Here is an 18,289-nt window from a genome sequence, read left to right as displayed (position 1 = left end):
ACCTCTTGAAGGCCTCCTAAACAGTAGATTGTCTGTCCCATGAGGGGATTTACCATCATGCATGTACGGGGAGCTAGAAAGAAGACAGATTGTATTACCAATAATGGAAAAATTTATCATTATGTGAGTGACCCCAACTGAGAAGAGGATGGTAAAGTTACATAGGTGGTACAGTACTTCATCATTGATTTGATGACTGAGAAGTTAGTGCTGGAGCACCACCAGTACAACAAGTGTTGAGCAGTGAGCTGCCATTCTTGAGTGTTCTCCAGTGGATATCTCCACCTCTTCTGGCTCCTTCTCAGGAGGTTTTTGCATGAACTCTTAATGATGGGACTTTGGTGTAGTGGCATCATTTAGGATATTCACAACTCAACCCCATGATACGCTGGTAGCTTGTGAAAGATGCCTCGCCTTCATAATTAAGTGTTAATTAAATGTTATAGTCTATATATTCGTTCATTGTGTATACTGAAAAAATATCCTTTTGCACATATTTCTTGTATAAATTACTACAGTAGCACTAAGATACTATATTTGTGGTTGGTTGTAGAAATTACAAAACAAAAGTAATAATATTTACATTTTTTCTGATACTGCACACATTTGCAAAGAAAGATTCCTTGTATATATAAATTTCTTTATAATCTTGAGGTTTAATGACCATTTCAATAATAATATTTGATAAGTAACTTGGAATATTCTGAGTCTGTGTAGGGGAATTGTGACACATTTTTATTTTACTAGATGTAATGTATTTGTTCAGAGGAATGAGTGTGTACATCCATAGGTATGTATAGTGAGCTCTAGACACTCACCACTAGCAGACGGCACATTTATCTCTTAACTCCACTTTGCATGCTTTGTTTTATTCAGAAGTTTTCTAGTTATGGTTTCTAAATTTATGCTGAAATTTGATGAGTCTATAAGTCTGTTCATTCTACCCCTCTTTTTGTCTTTCCTTATGAATTTACGGGTATATAAAGATTATAGTTTTATATAAAAGCCTCACCTAGCGAAAACATTGAAAGCAAAAACTATACTGTATTAAAATATGTAATGTTCATACAGGTATATGTAATGACCTGATCTTCAGTATATAATACAGACTTACTTTTAATGCAGTATGATATTCTGTGAAATACAACTGTATGTGATTGATTAATGGTCAAGCTTAGGTATTATACTTGGTGATGTGATAAATCAACATTTGGAAGCTCTATTTTGGGAAAATCATATCGCATTATGCGTGTGTTTGTGAGTGTGTACAGTAAAGGCTCGAGTTACCATGACATGTTTCCTCCAATATTGCGGTGTATGTCGAATCATGAATCATTAATTACCATTAAAATAAAGCAATAATAATGAGAAGCATTCCCTAGTGTGTGCTTTTTACATATTTTGTGTGGCTTTTTACCACTTTTTCCCTCAGAACAGTAATATAATTAGAAAATTTAAATTATACAGTATACTGTACGTACTTTAATTAATGTTTATTAATGCAACTTATCCAATACAATATAATTCACTATGTACTGTATTAGTGCTAAATAACTCAACTTTGGGTGAAGACCCAGAGTATGAATGAACGCAAAAACAAATTGTCACTTCTCGTATTAAGAATACAAAAAATTCATTATTGTTTATTACTAAATGTCTATACTGTACTGTACAGTTTATGATTGATTTGATGGTTATGTACAGTATGCAAAAGAAACCATAAATTTCACTGATAATACATACAGTAGTCAGTTAAAACGTACAAGAGGAGATAGGATGTCATCATTGTTGTCAAGTGTTTACACGCATGATGATGGTTCTCCATCTGAAAATAAAGAAGATAAGACCCTGGCTATAGCTATAGTAAAATTACTAATGCAAAATATATATATGTACAGTATGTTTTAATTAATCTTATTTAATGTAAATGGAACAATAGAAGTAACCACAAGTGGTAAAGAAAAACTTGTGTGACAGAGCAAGAAGGCCAACATATGTACAGGTAAAATTGCCAGCACGAGACCCAGGGTGGGGCAAGTGCATCTTTGGTTGACTGTACGTACACACATTTAGACATAGTGTCATTTCTCTACATAAGAATATGAAAGCAATACTTATTACTTTTTATTACTGTACATACTGTATATGTTTTAATTAATTTTTATGAATGTAAAATTAAAATTCTGCTCACTAATGGTGGTAAACCTGAAAACATAAGGACACAGAAAATGTTGTCCGAGTTTTTATTTGAATGAGGATGAAGTGTCTAGATCATCAGATTCTCTCTCTCAGCTTTTGAACCAACACTACCATCACTTGTTCTCTTGCTCATGTTGAATAGTGACACTTAAAGCAGCGACTGTTTATGTTAGTGACGTCATGTGCCCGGAGAGGTCTGTGTGCAATTATTTATATATTTTCTTTAATACCGTAAAACTCCAATAATTCGTATCCCCAAATTCGAAATCACTCATTAATTTTTAATGCTAACTGTTACAAAATATATTTACAAATTTCGTAATACAGTATTTTGTATAATTTCAAAATATGAGACATTTCGAAATATTGTGCTGTACTGTATTACGATATACTGTACAGTATTAGAATTTTTATAATATTTAGTAAAATTTCTGATTATGAGAGACATTTTTTAATGCAATTTTAATACTACAGTATATATGACACAGATGTTGCCATGGGATGTGACCACCGACCACCTGCCTCGGTGTAAACTCGTACTATACGTGTCAAATATGTCTCACAGTCGATTCGTGTCTCACAGTCGATTGTCTAACGCGTAAAATTTTTCCACTTTGTTTTTCCATCATTGCCCAGTGTTTGAGCCATTGTCTGATAACTCTGGACCAAGCACCTAAATCTGATACTGTACTTTTAAACGTTTAAATTTTAATTGGGGCAGATAACGTAAAATTACCATTTTTTTTTTTTTTTTGTATACTGTATTTGTTTTTTCTGCCTCAGAAGGTTTTTATTATAATTTGTAAGGGTTGGAGCTGCTATTATTTAAAATTATGGGGTTTTACTGTACAATACTGTACAGTGTATTACAGGGTAGTTATTATTTTTGAAAATATAATTTGATTTGATTTAATTTGTTCTATTTTCATCATAAATACAAATAGAAAAGCGATGTAAATCGAATCAGGTTATACATTAACCAGAGTTTTAAATATGAATCATAATTAATTGAATCATTGTAATTCGACGCTTTATATATACAGTGATCCCTCGGTTAATGAGCACAATCCGTTCTAGAAGGTTGCTCGTTAACCGAAAAACTCGTTAACCGAAACCATTGTTTCAATGGGTTTTTGGGTAATTGGTTCCAGCTCACCGAAAATTGCCTAAATTCAACAAAAAAGGTAGAAAAGTACACTTACTTTGAGGTGTGTATGTAGAAGGCTCCTGGATGATGATGATGATAATGGGAATTAGAATGGGGATGGAGGAGAAGGGAGAAGAGAAGGCATTGGGGTGGAAGAGAAGTCACCCCAAGGTGCCATTTCACCCATAAAATTTTAGTTCTCTTGGTGTGATTCAAGATTATTTTCTTTAAATCAACACTGCACTGCATTATATATTGTCAATATGTAAAATAAACTTCAAAATGACCAATAATTTGCTTACAAACACAGAAAAAAAGCGTTTAGTTGAAGAGAGTCTCAAGCAAGATGTTACCTCCACTGAAAAGACACAGAGACTGATGCCTGTATGCTGTGTTGGCAGGCTGGTTGGCGTGCCACAAACTAGTGACCCTACCTTCAATTATGTTTAATAATTGTTAAAATGACTAAAAAATTTAATATTAAACTTTTAAAATTATTGAATAGTATAAACTTCTTGATACTACAAGGGTAAGGAATTTAAGCCCTAGAACCGATTACTGTATTGGCGGACTAATACTACAGCTGGTGGACCGCCAAATGCAAGCTAAAACATGTGGAGGTCGGCTCGTAAGAAACTCATTAATCGAGGGATTGCTCGTTAACCGAAGTTAACAATCTTATGGAAGGTAACTCGTTAACCGAAATCTCGTTAACCGAGAGACCACTGTGTGTATATATATATATATATATATATATATATATATATATATATATATATATATATATATATATATATATATATATATATATATATATATATATATATATATATATATATATATATATATATATATATATATATATATATATATATATATATATATATATATATATATATATATATATATATATATATATATATATATATATATATGAGGTTCAGATTGGCTGGTTCTCCCTCCTTTACTCCTGTATCACATTGTTAGTTCCACCCTCTTTAAGCCACCCTTGTACTTGAGGGTTTGAGGGCCATTAGTACAACTCTACCTAGACTCGGGGTGGCTTGGGTGTTGAACTTCTCAATCATTTACTTTTCTCCCTACCAGAAAAGGTGATTGTAGTGAATATTCACCTCTTAACTCTTGCTTTGGCCAGGTTTTCTGATATGGCTCACACATCTCAGCCAGTGTTCAACTTGTGAGTGAAACCATTACCACATTCTAGTCAGAAACCTCCTGGGTTGCCTAAATGCAAGAACAATAAGAATCTCTAGAGAGAACCAAGATTAGTAGTATTTTTAATAACCCAGAGTGCTCATTATGTGTAATAGTAAGATCATTTATTAGACTCATAGACAGTAGTGCCTTAAGATAGCCTGATACTGTAAGACATTCCCCGAAACATTAAGGTATAGAATAATCACTTAGATATGAGCTTTCATTAATGTCCTTTAGTCAATAACTCGGAAGTGTGAACCAAAAGGACTCTTGTGACTTTATTGTGATGAACCTGTATAAAGACAAGATTGTTAACAAGCTCACCTTTACTGGAGCCACACATTGCGATTGAGGTACAGTTGCCAGCAAAACTCCTCCCACAAACTTGCTACACAGGGCTGTGGGAGAACTTTTGCTGGCAACTGTACATATGAGCACTTGGTATTTTACCCGAGATATTTTTCTTATAATTTGTTACTGATAACTGTGACACCACATTGTAAAATTTATCCTATTGACAGTGACATTATTTACTTAGTGTGTAGCTAGTTCATGATATCCTGTAATTATTTCTTATATATGACTATTCTTTAGTTCATGATATAATGTACCCTGTAATTATTGCTCATATACTAACTAGTATTCCCTTCTGTATAACAACCTTTATTGACACTTTAGTTCAAGTGGTATAGATATGTACTCGAGGTATCACCATAGCTATACTTACAGTATACCAGTAGATTTGACCATAGAATTACAAGGCATAGTTTTCATATACTGTACTGTCTTATGATATTGTCTATTACTGTATCTATATTTGCTTCACCTTCATCCTGTAGCACTTATATCATCTACTTTGTTGAGAGTATTTATTTGACTAACACTGGCAGTACACACCCAAGTTTCCATACATTCCCACATGTTTTTTTGTATGTCATGTATATTATTGTTTTTTGCATGCCTTTAAGGTTCTTTACGGTCATAGATGATTTGTTCTTCATTCAGTGCACCATTATGATATTATATAACTTGATTTTAGTAATTAAATTTTACAATACTGTAATATATATATATATATATATATATATATATATATATATATATATATATATATATATATATATATATATATATATATATATATATATATATATATATATATATATATATATATATATATTGTAGGTTAGGTTAGGCTAGATGTGTTAGGCTAGTGCTGGTGACATTAAACTGTTGTGCACATGATGTTAATCTAAGTGATTGCTGGCATACACAGTATTTTGACAGTTCTTTGAAAGGTTCATGTTTTCAAGTTTACTAAGGTTGTATTGATTGGTAAGTTCTACCTTTTAGTACAACATCCCAGAACGTAGGCAAATTTTAATATGTTATCATCATTTAGTTCCTGTTTCATATTAATTTTTTTATGTATTGCTTCAACCTATTTGTCATTTGTCTGTCATTCCAATTCAAAGTATTGTCTCACATGTAACTCTCCTTCTTTAGTTAATTCTCTGTATAACTTACATAATTCTCATTCAGCTTAACTGTGCTGTTTTTAGTTCCCCCACCTGTTATTATATACCTGATGGCTCTGTATTACTGACCCCATATTCCTGCCACCTCTTCCTCAGGAAGATCAGTGGCAGCGGTCGTAGTGGTAGTGATTCTTCTGGGGGAGGAGCACGAGGCGTGCTTAAGAGGATGTCTCGAGTAACCAGTGATGAGATGAATCAGACAATCAGCCCTGGCCGGTTATCTTCAAATGAGGAGCCTCAGGGTCTCTTGGGTGCAGGGCTGCCACTACTGCAACGTCTAAAACTTCTCAAGGAAAAAGAGGAAATTGAAGATAAAGAACGACAAAGGTTGAAAGAGGAGGAGGAGGAGAATGCCAAGTTAAAGAAACAGGAGCCACCAGAGCAGGAGGAAGAACCTGGGATCATAGGTGCTGGGTTGCCTCTTTTTGCTCGATTGAGACTCTTAAAAGTTAAGGAGGAGAAGGAAAGAATGGAGAGAGAAGAGAGAGAAAAGGCAGAAAGAAATAAAGCAGGGGAACAACAAAAGGAATCAACCACCAACAAACCTGATGCTGCTCCCAAGAAAATTACATCACCAGTTACAGATGGACCAGGAAAACTTTCTCCATTCCAGCAAGAGACACAAGCCACAAAGGATAAACCACATACTGCTGATGCAAAACCAAGACCAGCTGGGATGCTCAAGGGTAAACTGAGAGCGGCATTACTTACGTCAGCTGCGCCTCCAACAACGGGCACAGGAAAAGAAACACCATCAGTAGCGGCAACACAACCAACAGCAGGACCAAGAATAACACCCTCAATGACAGTGGTAAGGTCACCTACAACACCAACTGGATCGATTGGAACCACTGCAGAAAGAGAAAAGAAAGAGGCAGAATTAGATGCCAAACATCAGTTAAAGAGTCCCATAAACGATCTGAACAAAGGTGTTGATACAAAAACAACAGATGATGCAGGTGGTGAGAAACTTGTTAATAATGGTAGCTCAGTTATATCAAAAGATATTCACTCAAACAGTAACAGTGTGCAAGGTGGCCAAGCCTTAGAAAGAGCTTTTGGCAAACTTTTATCAAAGAAATTAAACACTCCATCAAAGGAAAGGACCAGTGTGGCTGCATCTGATAAGTCAGTTGTTGACTCCTCAAAACTCACAGAGAGTAAAGATAAAATTAGTAGGAGTGATAGTTTTAAGAGAGCCATGGATGAAGGTCGCATACGAAGTACAGAGGAACACGATTTAAATATTAAACCTCACGAAAGTGTTGCTCCTAAGTTACAATCAACGAGAGAGAGTGATAGTGAAGAGGTAGAACAAGTTCAAGAGGACAAAAAAGTTGGGGAGAGTCAGAGTGAAAATGAAGTTTCCCCAATTAATGAAGAGAAGCCAGTACTAGTTAAAAAGCAGATTGAAAGCATCAAGAAAAGTAGTGATACAATATCAAAATGTGATACAGTTCCAAAGCCTTCAAGGACAGGGTCCAAGGAGAAGCAAGAATCCCCTAAAGTTCTCCGGTCTCAGTCAACAGGTAGTGGAGTTGCAATTCGTCAGTATCAAAAAGTCGACTGTTTAAAGGTAATCCTTAGAATTGTATTTAGTTTTTCTTCAGTATTGCATGTACCAAATATTGGTCTTTAGTTTTTGTTGGTTTATGATTTACAAAATTATGATAGCTACCACAGAAACAATACAGGTATAATATTTTCAGTATTTGTGATCAACTATATACCATATTTCTACAGTATATTCAAGTGACTCTACGGTCAATTTATGCATATATGGTAGCTATGCATGAAATATGTACACAGTACATAGATACATAGACAGGTACATGATATATGTCTTAAATACACTAATTAATAAAAGCAATGATCCACCAAACTAATACTATACAGTACTGGACTCACTAATGATACAGAACATTGAAGGTAATTTGGAAACTGTAAGAGGCAGTAAATACCAAAGTTCAATAATTTTATATTTCCTAATATATCACCAAACAATACTTCTAACAAAGTTTTTGCTGCTTGGTTATTTAAATTGGTTTCTAAATTATGCAAAAAAGCATCTTAAACAGAAACTGCAATTTCTTTAACCCACCAGAATTTATTCATGTGCAATGTGTGTTAGTGTGCTATGACTTACTACTGCATAACAAACAAACAGATTCCTGTTCTTGTGAGTGTTTGTTGTACAGAAAAAACTTTTTCAGTGTTTCAGATTTACCTGTCCTTCTCTGACCTTTGTAGTGTCTTTGACTACCTTCCCTAGAATATTTAGGACAGGTACAGTATACTGTATGTATAATTTTTATGCTCAGCTGCAATTTGTCCTTTAAACCAGGATTTCCACACCTGCTCCAATAGCACATGTTATATAATACATTAATTAGACGTAAGCTGTTGAGACTCGTGCCCCCAGTAACTGAGATTTAAGGTATGGAAAATGATTGGCTGTTGTATTCTGTTAACATCACTTTATTCCAATTTTTTTTAACAACGTGCTGTACTGTATTTGGATGTTACCTTCTTGAATGAGAATTCTGTAGTCCGTATATATTTGTTTGTTGTACGTATGTGAATCGATGAAAATACACAACTTAGAGAAATTTTCCAAAGAAACATAATTTGGATGTACAGTCGTGGACAAAGCTTCACTCCCCATGGTGAAACTGAGTCATGGGAATGAGTCTCCAAACTTACTTACCCTGACTGTAAGTTTGGGGTCTTGATGATTCAGTTTAGGAGGGAGTGAACTTTTGATCCTGGTTGTACAGTATTTCCTCTCTTGGCTAATTTTAATGTGTTCATACAAACAAACTGAAAATGGTGAATGATAATTAGAAGAGGGGTTGAAGGGTTATAGATATAAAATACAGTATACTGTATGTACATATTTAAAAATGTTTTACTGTACTTTCTTGGAGTTTATATTTTATTTATATTTGATTACGTATGAAGAAATTGAAACGTAACCAGAATGATAAAACAATCTTAACTACTTCACTAAGACATGCCAAAATACAATATATTTAAGCAGAGCTGTACAGTATTTGTAATTAGATTTCATTAAAATTTGAATTACTGTAGATGACAAGAAGTTAAATTACAAAAGGTTTTGGGCACATATGTTCTCCATAATTGAGAAAAATACAGTACAGTACAGTGTACAGTATTGTATTTTTTCTTTACAATTCTCCCACAACCATATTAATTTTTAACCCTCACTCTTATATCAGTTCTTAAGATGCACTGAAGTGGTTAGCTATAAGGTTAACCTGTATATCAGACCAACTCTGTCAACACACCACTCAAAACATTGAAACATTATCATCGTGTGATAACTCCCTATGAAATTGTATATGAAAGTACTGTAGGTTCATTACAGGTATGCTTTATTGGTTGTCTTTAGTTTTTGTTTTTATAACTCCATACAGTATGTTGTGTTGCTTTTACCTGTTACCACCAAGTCAGGTGATCCTGTTAATACATCGCTCCTTTCTGGGCATCTTACAGCACCACAAAGGCCCCATATGCAGCCAGGGTTGATTTATTAATCCATTGGATAAACCATTTAATTTTCTCTCTCCATCACTATTTGGTGCAACGGCTTCCCTCCAGACACTAATAAATTATATTAAGCTGAAGTTGCCATTTCAGTGCCAAACTTATTAAGGCATAATGTTCCTCCTCTTGATTTCAGGTCAATCTGCCGTTCAACTACCAGAAGCATTGTAACTTTGACTGTTATATTTTCATGTACTACAGGCATCTATAAATTATTCATTGACTTACATGTACAGTACAGCTCATTCACCTCAAATTTCCTTTCCCCACTTTCTGTAAGTTTCAAATACAGGTGCTCTTCTACTTATGAACATTGAGATAAGAACAAATCTGTCCATATGTCCAATTGATATGTGGACTGCCTAGAATTAATATAAGTTATTTATACATTAAAATACTGTACCGTACTGTACTGTTAATGACTGGTAAGATGTACTGTAGAGTAATGTGCTGTGTTTATTATTAGGATAGAGCTTTACTGTACTGCCTTATTTACTAATTAATGGCCATATTTGTTCTAATCACACATTTTCAGGTGGAAAGTTTTATTTAGTTTCATATTACTTTATGCATACATATAGGTAAGTTGTAATATAATGCAGCTAATTTATGTGATTGGTGGCCATGTTTCTTTGTAAAAAAATTTCACAATATCCAGACTATAACCAGCACAGGGACACAACCAGTGAACTCATCAAGGTCAACAGAGGTAGGATCAAGTTGTGCTGATCCTATTATCAAGCTGTTAGAAATCCCCACCCTCTAATGAGATAATAATTCTCAAATCTTATGAAATAAATTAAAGTTTTTAGTATAATAATAATAATTACTTCCAAAACTAAGGACAGATTGGACAGTCATTGTGGAGTTAGAGAAGTTTTTGTTTTATTCCATCTGTGAGATTGAATTTTTTATCAGTAAAAACTGCAACGTCTTAGTTGAATTCTGTGTGCAACATTTTAGTAGTACAGTATATAACAGGGAAATAGAACTGTTAATAGGGGAAAAAACCATGTCCAGAATGCACCATTCATTTTAGCCAAAATTTGCATCTTCCAACCCTTGGAAATGTCTAAACTAGCCCCAGATTTGACCCGTGAACCTATGAATTATTTTTATTACTGTTATTGGTTAATGGAAATAGTTACTCACCAGACAATGCCTTCTGTACATGGTATTCTATGACTTGTTTATACATTTCTCTCAGTGGAATTAAGAATGTTGAGATATAGAAGCATAATACAGTAATGTCAATACAGTACAGATATACTTGTCCCCAACCCACTTTTCCTGTCCCTTTTTAAACTTTGTTTTGCACAAAACCAAGATATCCAGGTTCCTCTCACTCATGGTAGTTGTCACCTCCCACTACTCATAGGAGCTCTTTTGCTGCTGCTTCTTGAGGAGCTTCTCTTAAACACTTTCCATCTTAGTTTCGTAAAGCGTATGAGAGTGAAGCTTTCTTACATTTGTTCATTCTGGGGCTGATTGTTCTGACTATTTTAAGGCTTTTCATAGTGATGGCTCCTGAAATTTACCAAGGTCAGTTCACTGAAATATATTGAAAGACCTTCTGCCTGTTCACAGTTGGAGTTGTAGATCATGGTTATTATTAGTCTTTTTATTAGAGTTTTAATTTTTCTTAGAATTATCAATGTTTTCCAATTAGAATTGTTAAAGTTATTGTTATTAATGTTACCATTATAATTACTGCTGTTTTTATTAGAATTATGACAGTAAACTCACGATAATCCGGACTAATAGGGAGGAAGCGTGGTATTGGAGATCCAGATTTCCGGAATACTTGGGGAGTATCTTCTGGGGCACAAAATGAAACCATTTATGGCCGTTTTACAAACATCTTTAGTACAGTTTTCTCTTGTATCCATGTTCTATTAAACATGAAAAACAAATACTGACACAGACATAACATCTGAAAGTGGTTACCATATACATACAGCTCTTCAGGGTCAGCACAGTTATTGTACATCACATTGAATACTAAGCCCCTGGTGCACAGGAAGCAAGTAATCAGCTGTGCAGAGCAAGAATGGATGTATATCATGTTCTTTTCTATAGGCTTAATTTGTGTTGTAACTTTTGTGCACGTGTACTATGCTCAGCACCTTTATTATTTTCACATCATCAGGATTGCTTGTATGCTTATGCACTTGTCAGGCCCTTGCACTAGCACCACTACCACTTACCATGGTTATAAAATAGGGAGTTGTGCAAACAGATAAATATCCCAAGAGGTATCACAGTATACTGTACAATCTTTAGAGTAATGTTACCGGAATGGTAGTTAAGACATAATAGCTGTGAATAGAGGGTGAAGACACTTAGTCTCCTTTAGGCAGGCAACAGTCCTGGGTCATCTTCAGTTAGCATGGCAGTGAAGATGTGACAACCTGTGGCATCTGGTTGGATCAGCCACCCACTAAACCAGAAGGAACAACTATAAACTTAGGGCTTGAATGCTTGGGCTGCCTTTGGGCAGGTATGTGATTGCCTCAGCAGCCAAGTAGTGTCTAGTAGGGTTAAACAAGGGTCGTGGACATATGATAATACTGTACATGATGTAGGGTTTGTCAGCCACACAGTAGATAGGACCAATATTTGTTTTGATCCATGATTTTGTAGCTTTTACTAGTTTTTGTGGGTAGAGTCCAAATAGACCCACTGGCATCAATATGATATGAATTAATAAACTTGACTACTGTACAGTACTTGTGCAACATTTTGGAACATTTCAGAAGTTTCCAGTTTTCCCAAAAGAGTATGAATGGGCCAGATAGGGTCTGAATTATCCAGATTTCAAGATTAATGAAGTCCGAATTAACGGAGGTTTACTGTACATTATTAGTGTCTTATATTTGTTACTATAGATATTGCATTGTTATTAATGTAATTATTACAACATTATTATAACATCAATAAAAATATTATTTTGTTATTTTCATTACAGTACATTATTATTATTATTATCATTATTACTGAAATTTTTATATTTCTGCAGGTGCCTAGTGATGATGTTTCCCCACCACTCTCCTCACCAGAGAGTACTGAGACACCAGAGAGAAAAACCTTAAAGAGTATTTTAAAACGTATGTCTCGGGAGGACTCGCGAGGAAATCTGTTACCCCCAGATGGTGCTGACTTGCGGAAGCTTATGAAGGCTCCAACAGTCGAAGGCTTTGTAGCGAGACGGTCAAAACTTAGTAAGACTGTGTCATTCCAGCGGAAGACCCTGTCTTCTCCGCCTCCCCCTGCTCTTCTGGATGAACTCAAGAACTCTCAGCAGCTGGATACCTCTGGACACTCTGTTCCTGAAATTCTCCCAAGCAGTGTAGTATCACCAGCAGGAAAAGATGTACTAAAGGTCGGGATAACACAGAGCACCACCCACACAGACGGCGTCAACAAGCTCATGGTCAAACTTGGAACAATTGGCCTGGATGGAGCACAGGAGACACAAGCTCAAGACCTAGTTTTAGGAGTCAGAAAGATTCTCAGAGATAAGATGGTCAGTTCAGAGTATTTGTCTTATTTCTTCAGGATTATACAGTAATAATATGAATATAACTTGTGTAAATAATGCTATATATAGTAACTATCTGACTTGCCTGGTTTTGCTTGGACGAAAGGACAGAAGATAGTGCACACAATCTTACATACAGAATGTGCAAAAAAAAAATTATCATAAGGTCAAAAAAAATGAAAAGGAATACTGTACACTTTCTTCCTGTGTTAAGAGTTCATCATTAAGAAGGGGAATGAGGGATCTCGGCTATCTCTCGTGTGTAGTGAAACGTTATGTTCAATGATTTTGAATGCAGTTATGTCCCTCTCACAGATTAGCTGGGGAGGCTGTGTCATGGGTCACTCTTAACACATGGATCCTGGGGAAGCTGTGTCATGGGCCACTTTTAACACATGGGTCCTGGGGAGGCTGTGTCATGGATCACTTTTAACACATGGGTCCTGAGGAGGCTGTGTCATGGGTCACTTTTAACACATGGATCTTGGCAAGGCTTTGTCATGGGTCACTTTTAACACATGGGTCCAGGGGAGGATATGTCATGGGTCCTGGGGAGGGTGTGTCATGGGTCCTGGGGAGGATATGTCATGGGTCCTGGGGAGGGTGTATCATGGGTCACTTTTAATTATCACATCCTAAGAATGATTTCATGGATTACTTATAATTCTGGGCTACATCTCTTGTATGTCTCATGATTAATTGTTATGTACGTGTGTTTCCTGGCCAGGATGATGTTGAGGTGGCATGGGTGGCACGCGTAGAGGAGCTACAACAGCAGCTGGCAGACCGGGACGCTACCATCAGACAACTTACACACACTATCTCTGTATTACAGGTAGGTAAAACGTCAATGTGTGGCCTCACTGTAGACTAGTTTTTCCAGTAAATAATAATAGTACTGTTTACCTATTTGTTGTCTTTAGTTTGTGGTAACACTTAAACAAATCAGTGTTCTTGAATCAATAAATTCACAGTACAGTATTTAGGAAATACTCATTTGGTTACAGCATGATACATAGCCTGGGGATGAAAATCATCAACGTTTTATGGCCATTTTCCATGATGGTAATAAATGAGACCTTAGTGTCAAAACCTGGACAGTGAGATGGAAGTCATACAATTAAGAAAAGTAATTGTGGAGAAATTACTGTTTATTAGTTAAGTTTGGAATGAATTTACGTGGACCATTCATAAAAAAGACGAGGTAGACACGATTTAAATTTATCTAGATATAGTGGAAACAAAGTGTGGAACGGTCATGATTTAAAGTTTAAACACTGAATATAAGAAGTACTATATATATATATATATATATATATATATATATATATATATATATATATATATATATATATATATATATATATATATATATATATATATATATATATATATATATATATATATATATATAGGGTGAGTCAAAAGTCTCCATACATAGGCAAAATGATCACTTTATTATACAATCACTTGTAAGTCACAAAATATGCTCTATGTGGCCACCATTACACTGAATGCACATACGGAAGCGTTCTTCCCACTCATGGCAAACGCTCGTTAACAAGTCTGGTGTTATGCGCGCACACGTATCACGAATGCGTTCTTTTAGGTGGTCCATGTTTTGTTTCTTCACCTGGTACACCATGGCCTTCAAGTGCCCCACAAGTAAAAATCAAAGGGGGTGAGGTCTGGGGACCTCGGAGGCCACTCCACAGGACCATGGTGGCCAATCCAGTGAGCTGGAAACTGTTGATCCAGCCACTGGCGCACGCGGATACCGTAATGGGGTGGCGCCCCATCTTGCTGAAACGTAATGGTGGCCACATAGAGCATATTTTGTGACTTAGAAGTGATTGTATAATAAAGTGATCATTTTGCCTATCTATGAAGACTTTTGACTCACCCTGTGTATATATATATTTCTCATTATACTTGAAATGCTTTAGCTTCAAGTATCAGGAAGGGTAAATTCTATAAGCCATAAAGAATTCGCATGAAATGCTGATTATTAATTGGTAATGTGATGCTTAAAATGGATAATTTACACTTGTGATTATAAAGGGGCCACATCAGGGGTTTATAGTTAACATGATACTGTTGTTAAGAGCCTGTGTGTGTGTGTGTGTGTGTGTGTGTGTGTGTGTGTGTGTGTGTGTGTGTGTGTGTGTGTGTGTGTGTGTGTGCAGTATGAAGAAGATATTTATAATAAGTCTATAAGTACAAATATTCAGGTGTTATGGATATACTGTACACATTCCAAACATGCCTGAATTTTCTGGGCTTCATAGGTGGTGTGAGGTAATTTTTGGGTCCCATATGCACCTACACAGTAGATACCTCCCTTATACTGTACTCCTTATACACAGGTTCAAAATACAGTATTGTTCCAACTATGTACATGTACTGTACTGTATTTCCATTACCCATTTAATCATAAGCACATCACATTCTTGCTTATCAAACTAAGTGGTAATTTATTTTCGGCAATTTATATTATCAGATGAAGGTATCAGTAAAGCATTAACCAATGATAATCCTTTGTCACAGAAATTTAAGACAATATTAAAATTTGTTATGTTATCTGGTCTCAGGTGAGCATTTTTGGAAATTTTAATAAATACAGTAGTTACTCCTCTTTATATTAAATAAAATATTTAATAAACTTAGATAATATTTTGTATGCTGGAAGATGTTTGTGAGGCCCACTGATTTAGCTGAATGTAGAGCTGAGCAATCATTCATTATCCCAAACATCATTACTTAGGTGATTACGTTACTCATCTGTCCAAGTACAGGTATACATTCCTGGACTTGTGATGGGTACAGCTTTTGCATTCCTGCTGCAGGTTACAACACCTAAGGTTAAAGGTGTCAAAGTGTCAAAGATGACCAAAGATGTTAATCCACCACCTTTGTACTCCAGGTGGGTAAAGATGGCTCCTCTTGTGAGCCTCCTAAGCATCTAGCATGACCATTGAGTATGAAATTTGATCAGAATGCGTTACCAATGACTGGATTGTAGTGATTTTACCCAAAAGGAAAGGGAACCCTGTCTTTGTGATAAGCTGCATGCATAATTAAGTTGATGAAATTAATTGTGAAAGTATATACTGTACCGTACTTCAAGATATTTAGTTTTTTTGCAGTATAGATTTTTTATCTTTCGTCATTATAAAGTAGTTTTGTATTTATTGTTGAGGTTATGTATTCATGTGACCCCATCCTTCCCCACCTGGCATTTTCTGCCATTTCCATGTCCTTGGATGTCCTCTTCACGTGTTTTGGTGACCCATTCGTGACGTGTGAAGGCGGGTGTGGGGAGCGAGGTCATTGTCACTGAGAGCAGCCAAGTCAACGGAAGTGCAACAACCAGGTGCCCAACAATTATCAGGTCATCCTCGTCTGATGCCAGCAGCGATGGCTCAGATGACGATGAGCCACTCTTTATGGTACGTCACAACAATCTGAAATAAGGAAGTTTATTTTTCTGTCATTATAGATCTTGATGAATTATCATCTGAGACTATGGTACATTTTGCAGCATTATAGGTGTAAGTCCAGTAAAATATGATGCATTAAGTATCATGAGTACGAGGGTCATTCAAAAAGTAACAAGACTTTCTTATGTAGACGGCAACAGGGAGGGGCAAGCGCTGTGATAATGTTATGTCATGTTTAGATATGCATAAGTTACATCTTCATCTGTTTTATTAGTCAGTCCATTCGATTAGTCTCGAGTAAGTGTTGCATTAGCGATGAGCGCTCCACTTGAATTTTGTACTTTGGATGAACAATGATCTGTTATTTGTTTTTTAAATTCGGAAGGGATAAAACCAAGCGAAATTCATAGCAGAATGTCACTTCAATATGAAAGCAATTGCATCAATCCAGCTAACATTTACAAGTAGGTTGAACAATTCAAGAATGGCTGAACAAGCATTGTAGACGAAGATCGTTCCGGACTACCTGTCGAAGTTTCAACACCCTCATTGCACCAGTACATTGAGAGGAAAATTTTGTAGAACTGGCGCACCCCGTATACAGTCCAGGTCTCGCATTATCAGACTACCACATGTTTGGTCCTCTCAAAACTGCTTTACATGGAAAGCATTTTTCAAATAAGGAAGAGGTGAAGAAAGAAATCCGAAATTGGTTACAGAGTCAATCAAATGAATTTTTCACCACAGGAATAAGAAAACTCATTGAAAGATGGGACAAGTGAATAGCTGTAGAGGTTCATTTTCGAGTTCCTCACTAATATTTTGTTAAGTGTATGATCACAAGGCTCTGATATTGAGTGGGGAGGAGTTCTGTTAAAAGTATGAAAATTTATTATGCAGTACAAGTACGGTAAATGTAAAAAATATGATATGGAAGGATTAGAGAATCTGTCGATTATTGGACAAATCATCGTACAGTGTATTACCATTATGTATGTGTACGTAGGTGTTGTGAGCATGAATTTGTGGTTGTATGTACTGTACTGTATATGTTGAGGGGCATTTCACTCTCTTCCACTACCGTATATGTGTAGAGTGGAATACAACAAGAAATAGTGGAGTGCAAGTTAAATTTTGTTCCAGTTATTATCACTAAATTGGAAGTTAAGCAAAGGAATAAGTAAAAATTATGTATGTACTGTATAGACTGGCATACAAGTCCATCTGACATATAATTCGACCTTAAATTTTTCAGGTTATAGTTTGCGTAGGCCAGTATTTGCCCTATAAGTACCTACCTGGAAAATATACATAAAAAAATTCCTTATGACTCCACATTTCATCATGTCAACACTAATTCCATTCTTTCAAAGTACTTTTTAATAAATTTTAACTTGCCTTGAGTCTGAACAAATACTTCCATCACACTCAGGGTGACTGACTAATGAAGCAATTCAATCTCTGGCAGACATATCCCACAACACTTACAGGACAAAGGGTCACACTGTTCTGGATATGGACATATCCCACAACTGTTGCAATATATTTCATGTACTGTAGGGCTAATTTAAATAACCCATTCTTTGTATTTACTGAGGATCTTTGTGAAGGCTTCTAGCAATTAAAATGGTGAAATCTT

The 18,289-nt window shown here is 35.6% G+C and overlaps 1 protein-coding gene and 1 long non-coding RNA gene across 6 annotated transcripts in view; one reads left to right on the top strand and one right to left on the bottom strand.

Moving 5' to 3' along the window:
* LOC121875372 overlaps positions 1–18,289 on the top strand; it is a 131,376-nt gene that overhangs the window by 106,137 nt on the left and 6,950 nt on the right. For all 3 annotated transcript variants that reach the window (XM_042379925.1, XM_042379927.1, XM_042379926.1), the window contains 4 exons: positions 6,199–7,678; positions 12,689–13,195; positions 13,938–14,045; positions 16,519–16,659. In XM_042379925.1, coding sequence (XP_042235859.1) covers positions 6,199–7,678; positions 12,689–13,195; positions 13,938–14,045; positions 16,519–16,659 — 2,236 coding nt within the window. The remainder of the gene's footprint in view (positions 1–6,198; positions 7,679–12,688; positions 13,196–13,937; positions 14,046–16,518; positions 16,660–18,289) is intronic.
* The window catches only part of LOC121875374, a 42,349-nt gene continuing 25,691 nt past the window's right edge, over positions 1,632–18,289 (bottom strand). Inside the window, exons 2-5 of one of the 3 annotated variants that reach the window (XR_006090592.1) lie at positions 16,443–16,674; positions 8,810–12,998; positions 6,814–6,953; positions 1,632–1,825 (exon numbers count right to left, since the gene is read on the bottom strand). This is a non-coding gene — a long non-coding RNA (uncharacterized LOC121875374). Of the gene's footprint in view, positions 1,826–6,813; positions 6,954–8,562; positions 12,999–16,442; positions 16,675–18,289 lie in introns of those variants that run through there. The other 2 variants (XR_006090590.1, XR_006090591.1) reach the window with 2 other exon arrangements.

Source organism: Homarus americanus, unplaced genomic scaffold (genome assembly GCF_018991925.1).
Source record: "Homarus americanus isolate GMGI-L3 unplaced genomic scaffold, GMGI_Hamer_2.0 scaffold56241, whole genome shotgun sequence".
In the NCBI taxonomy this organism is placed as follows: Eukaryota; Metazoa; Arthropoda; class Malacostraca; order Decapoda; family Nephropidae; genus Homarus; species Homarus americanus.
The sequence above is the reverse complement of the archived record's forward strand: the minus strand, read 5'-3'. Positions and strand labels throughout refer to the sequence as shown.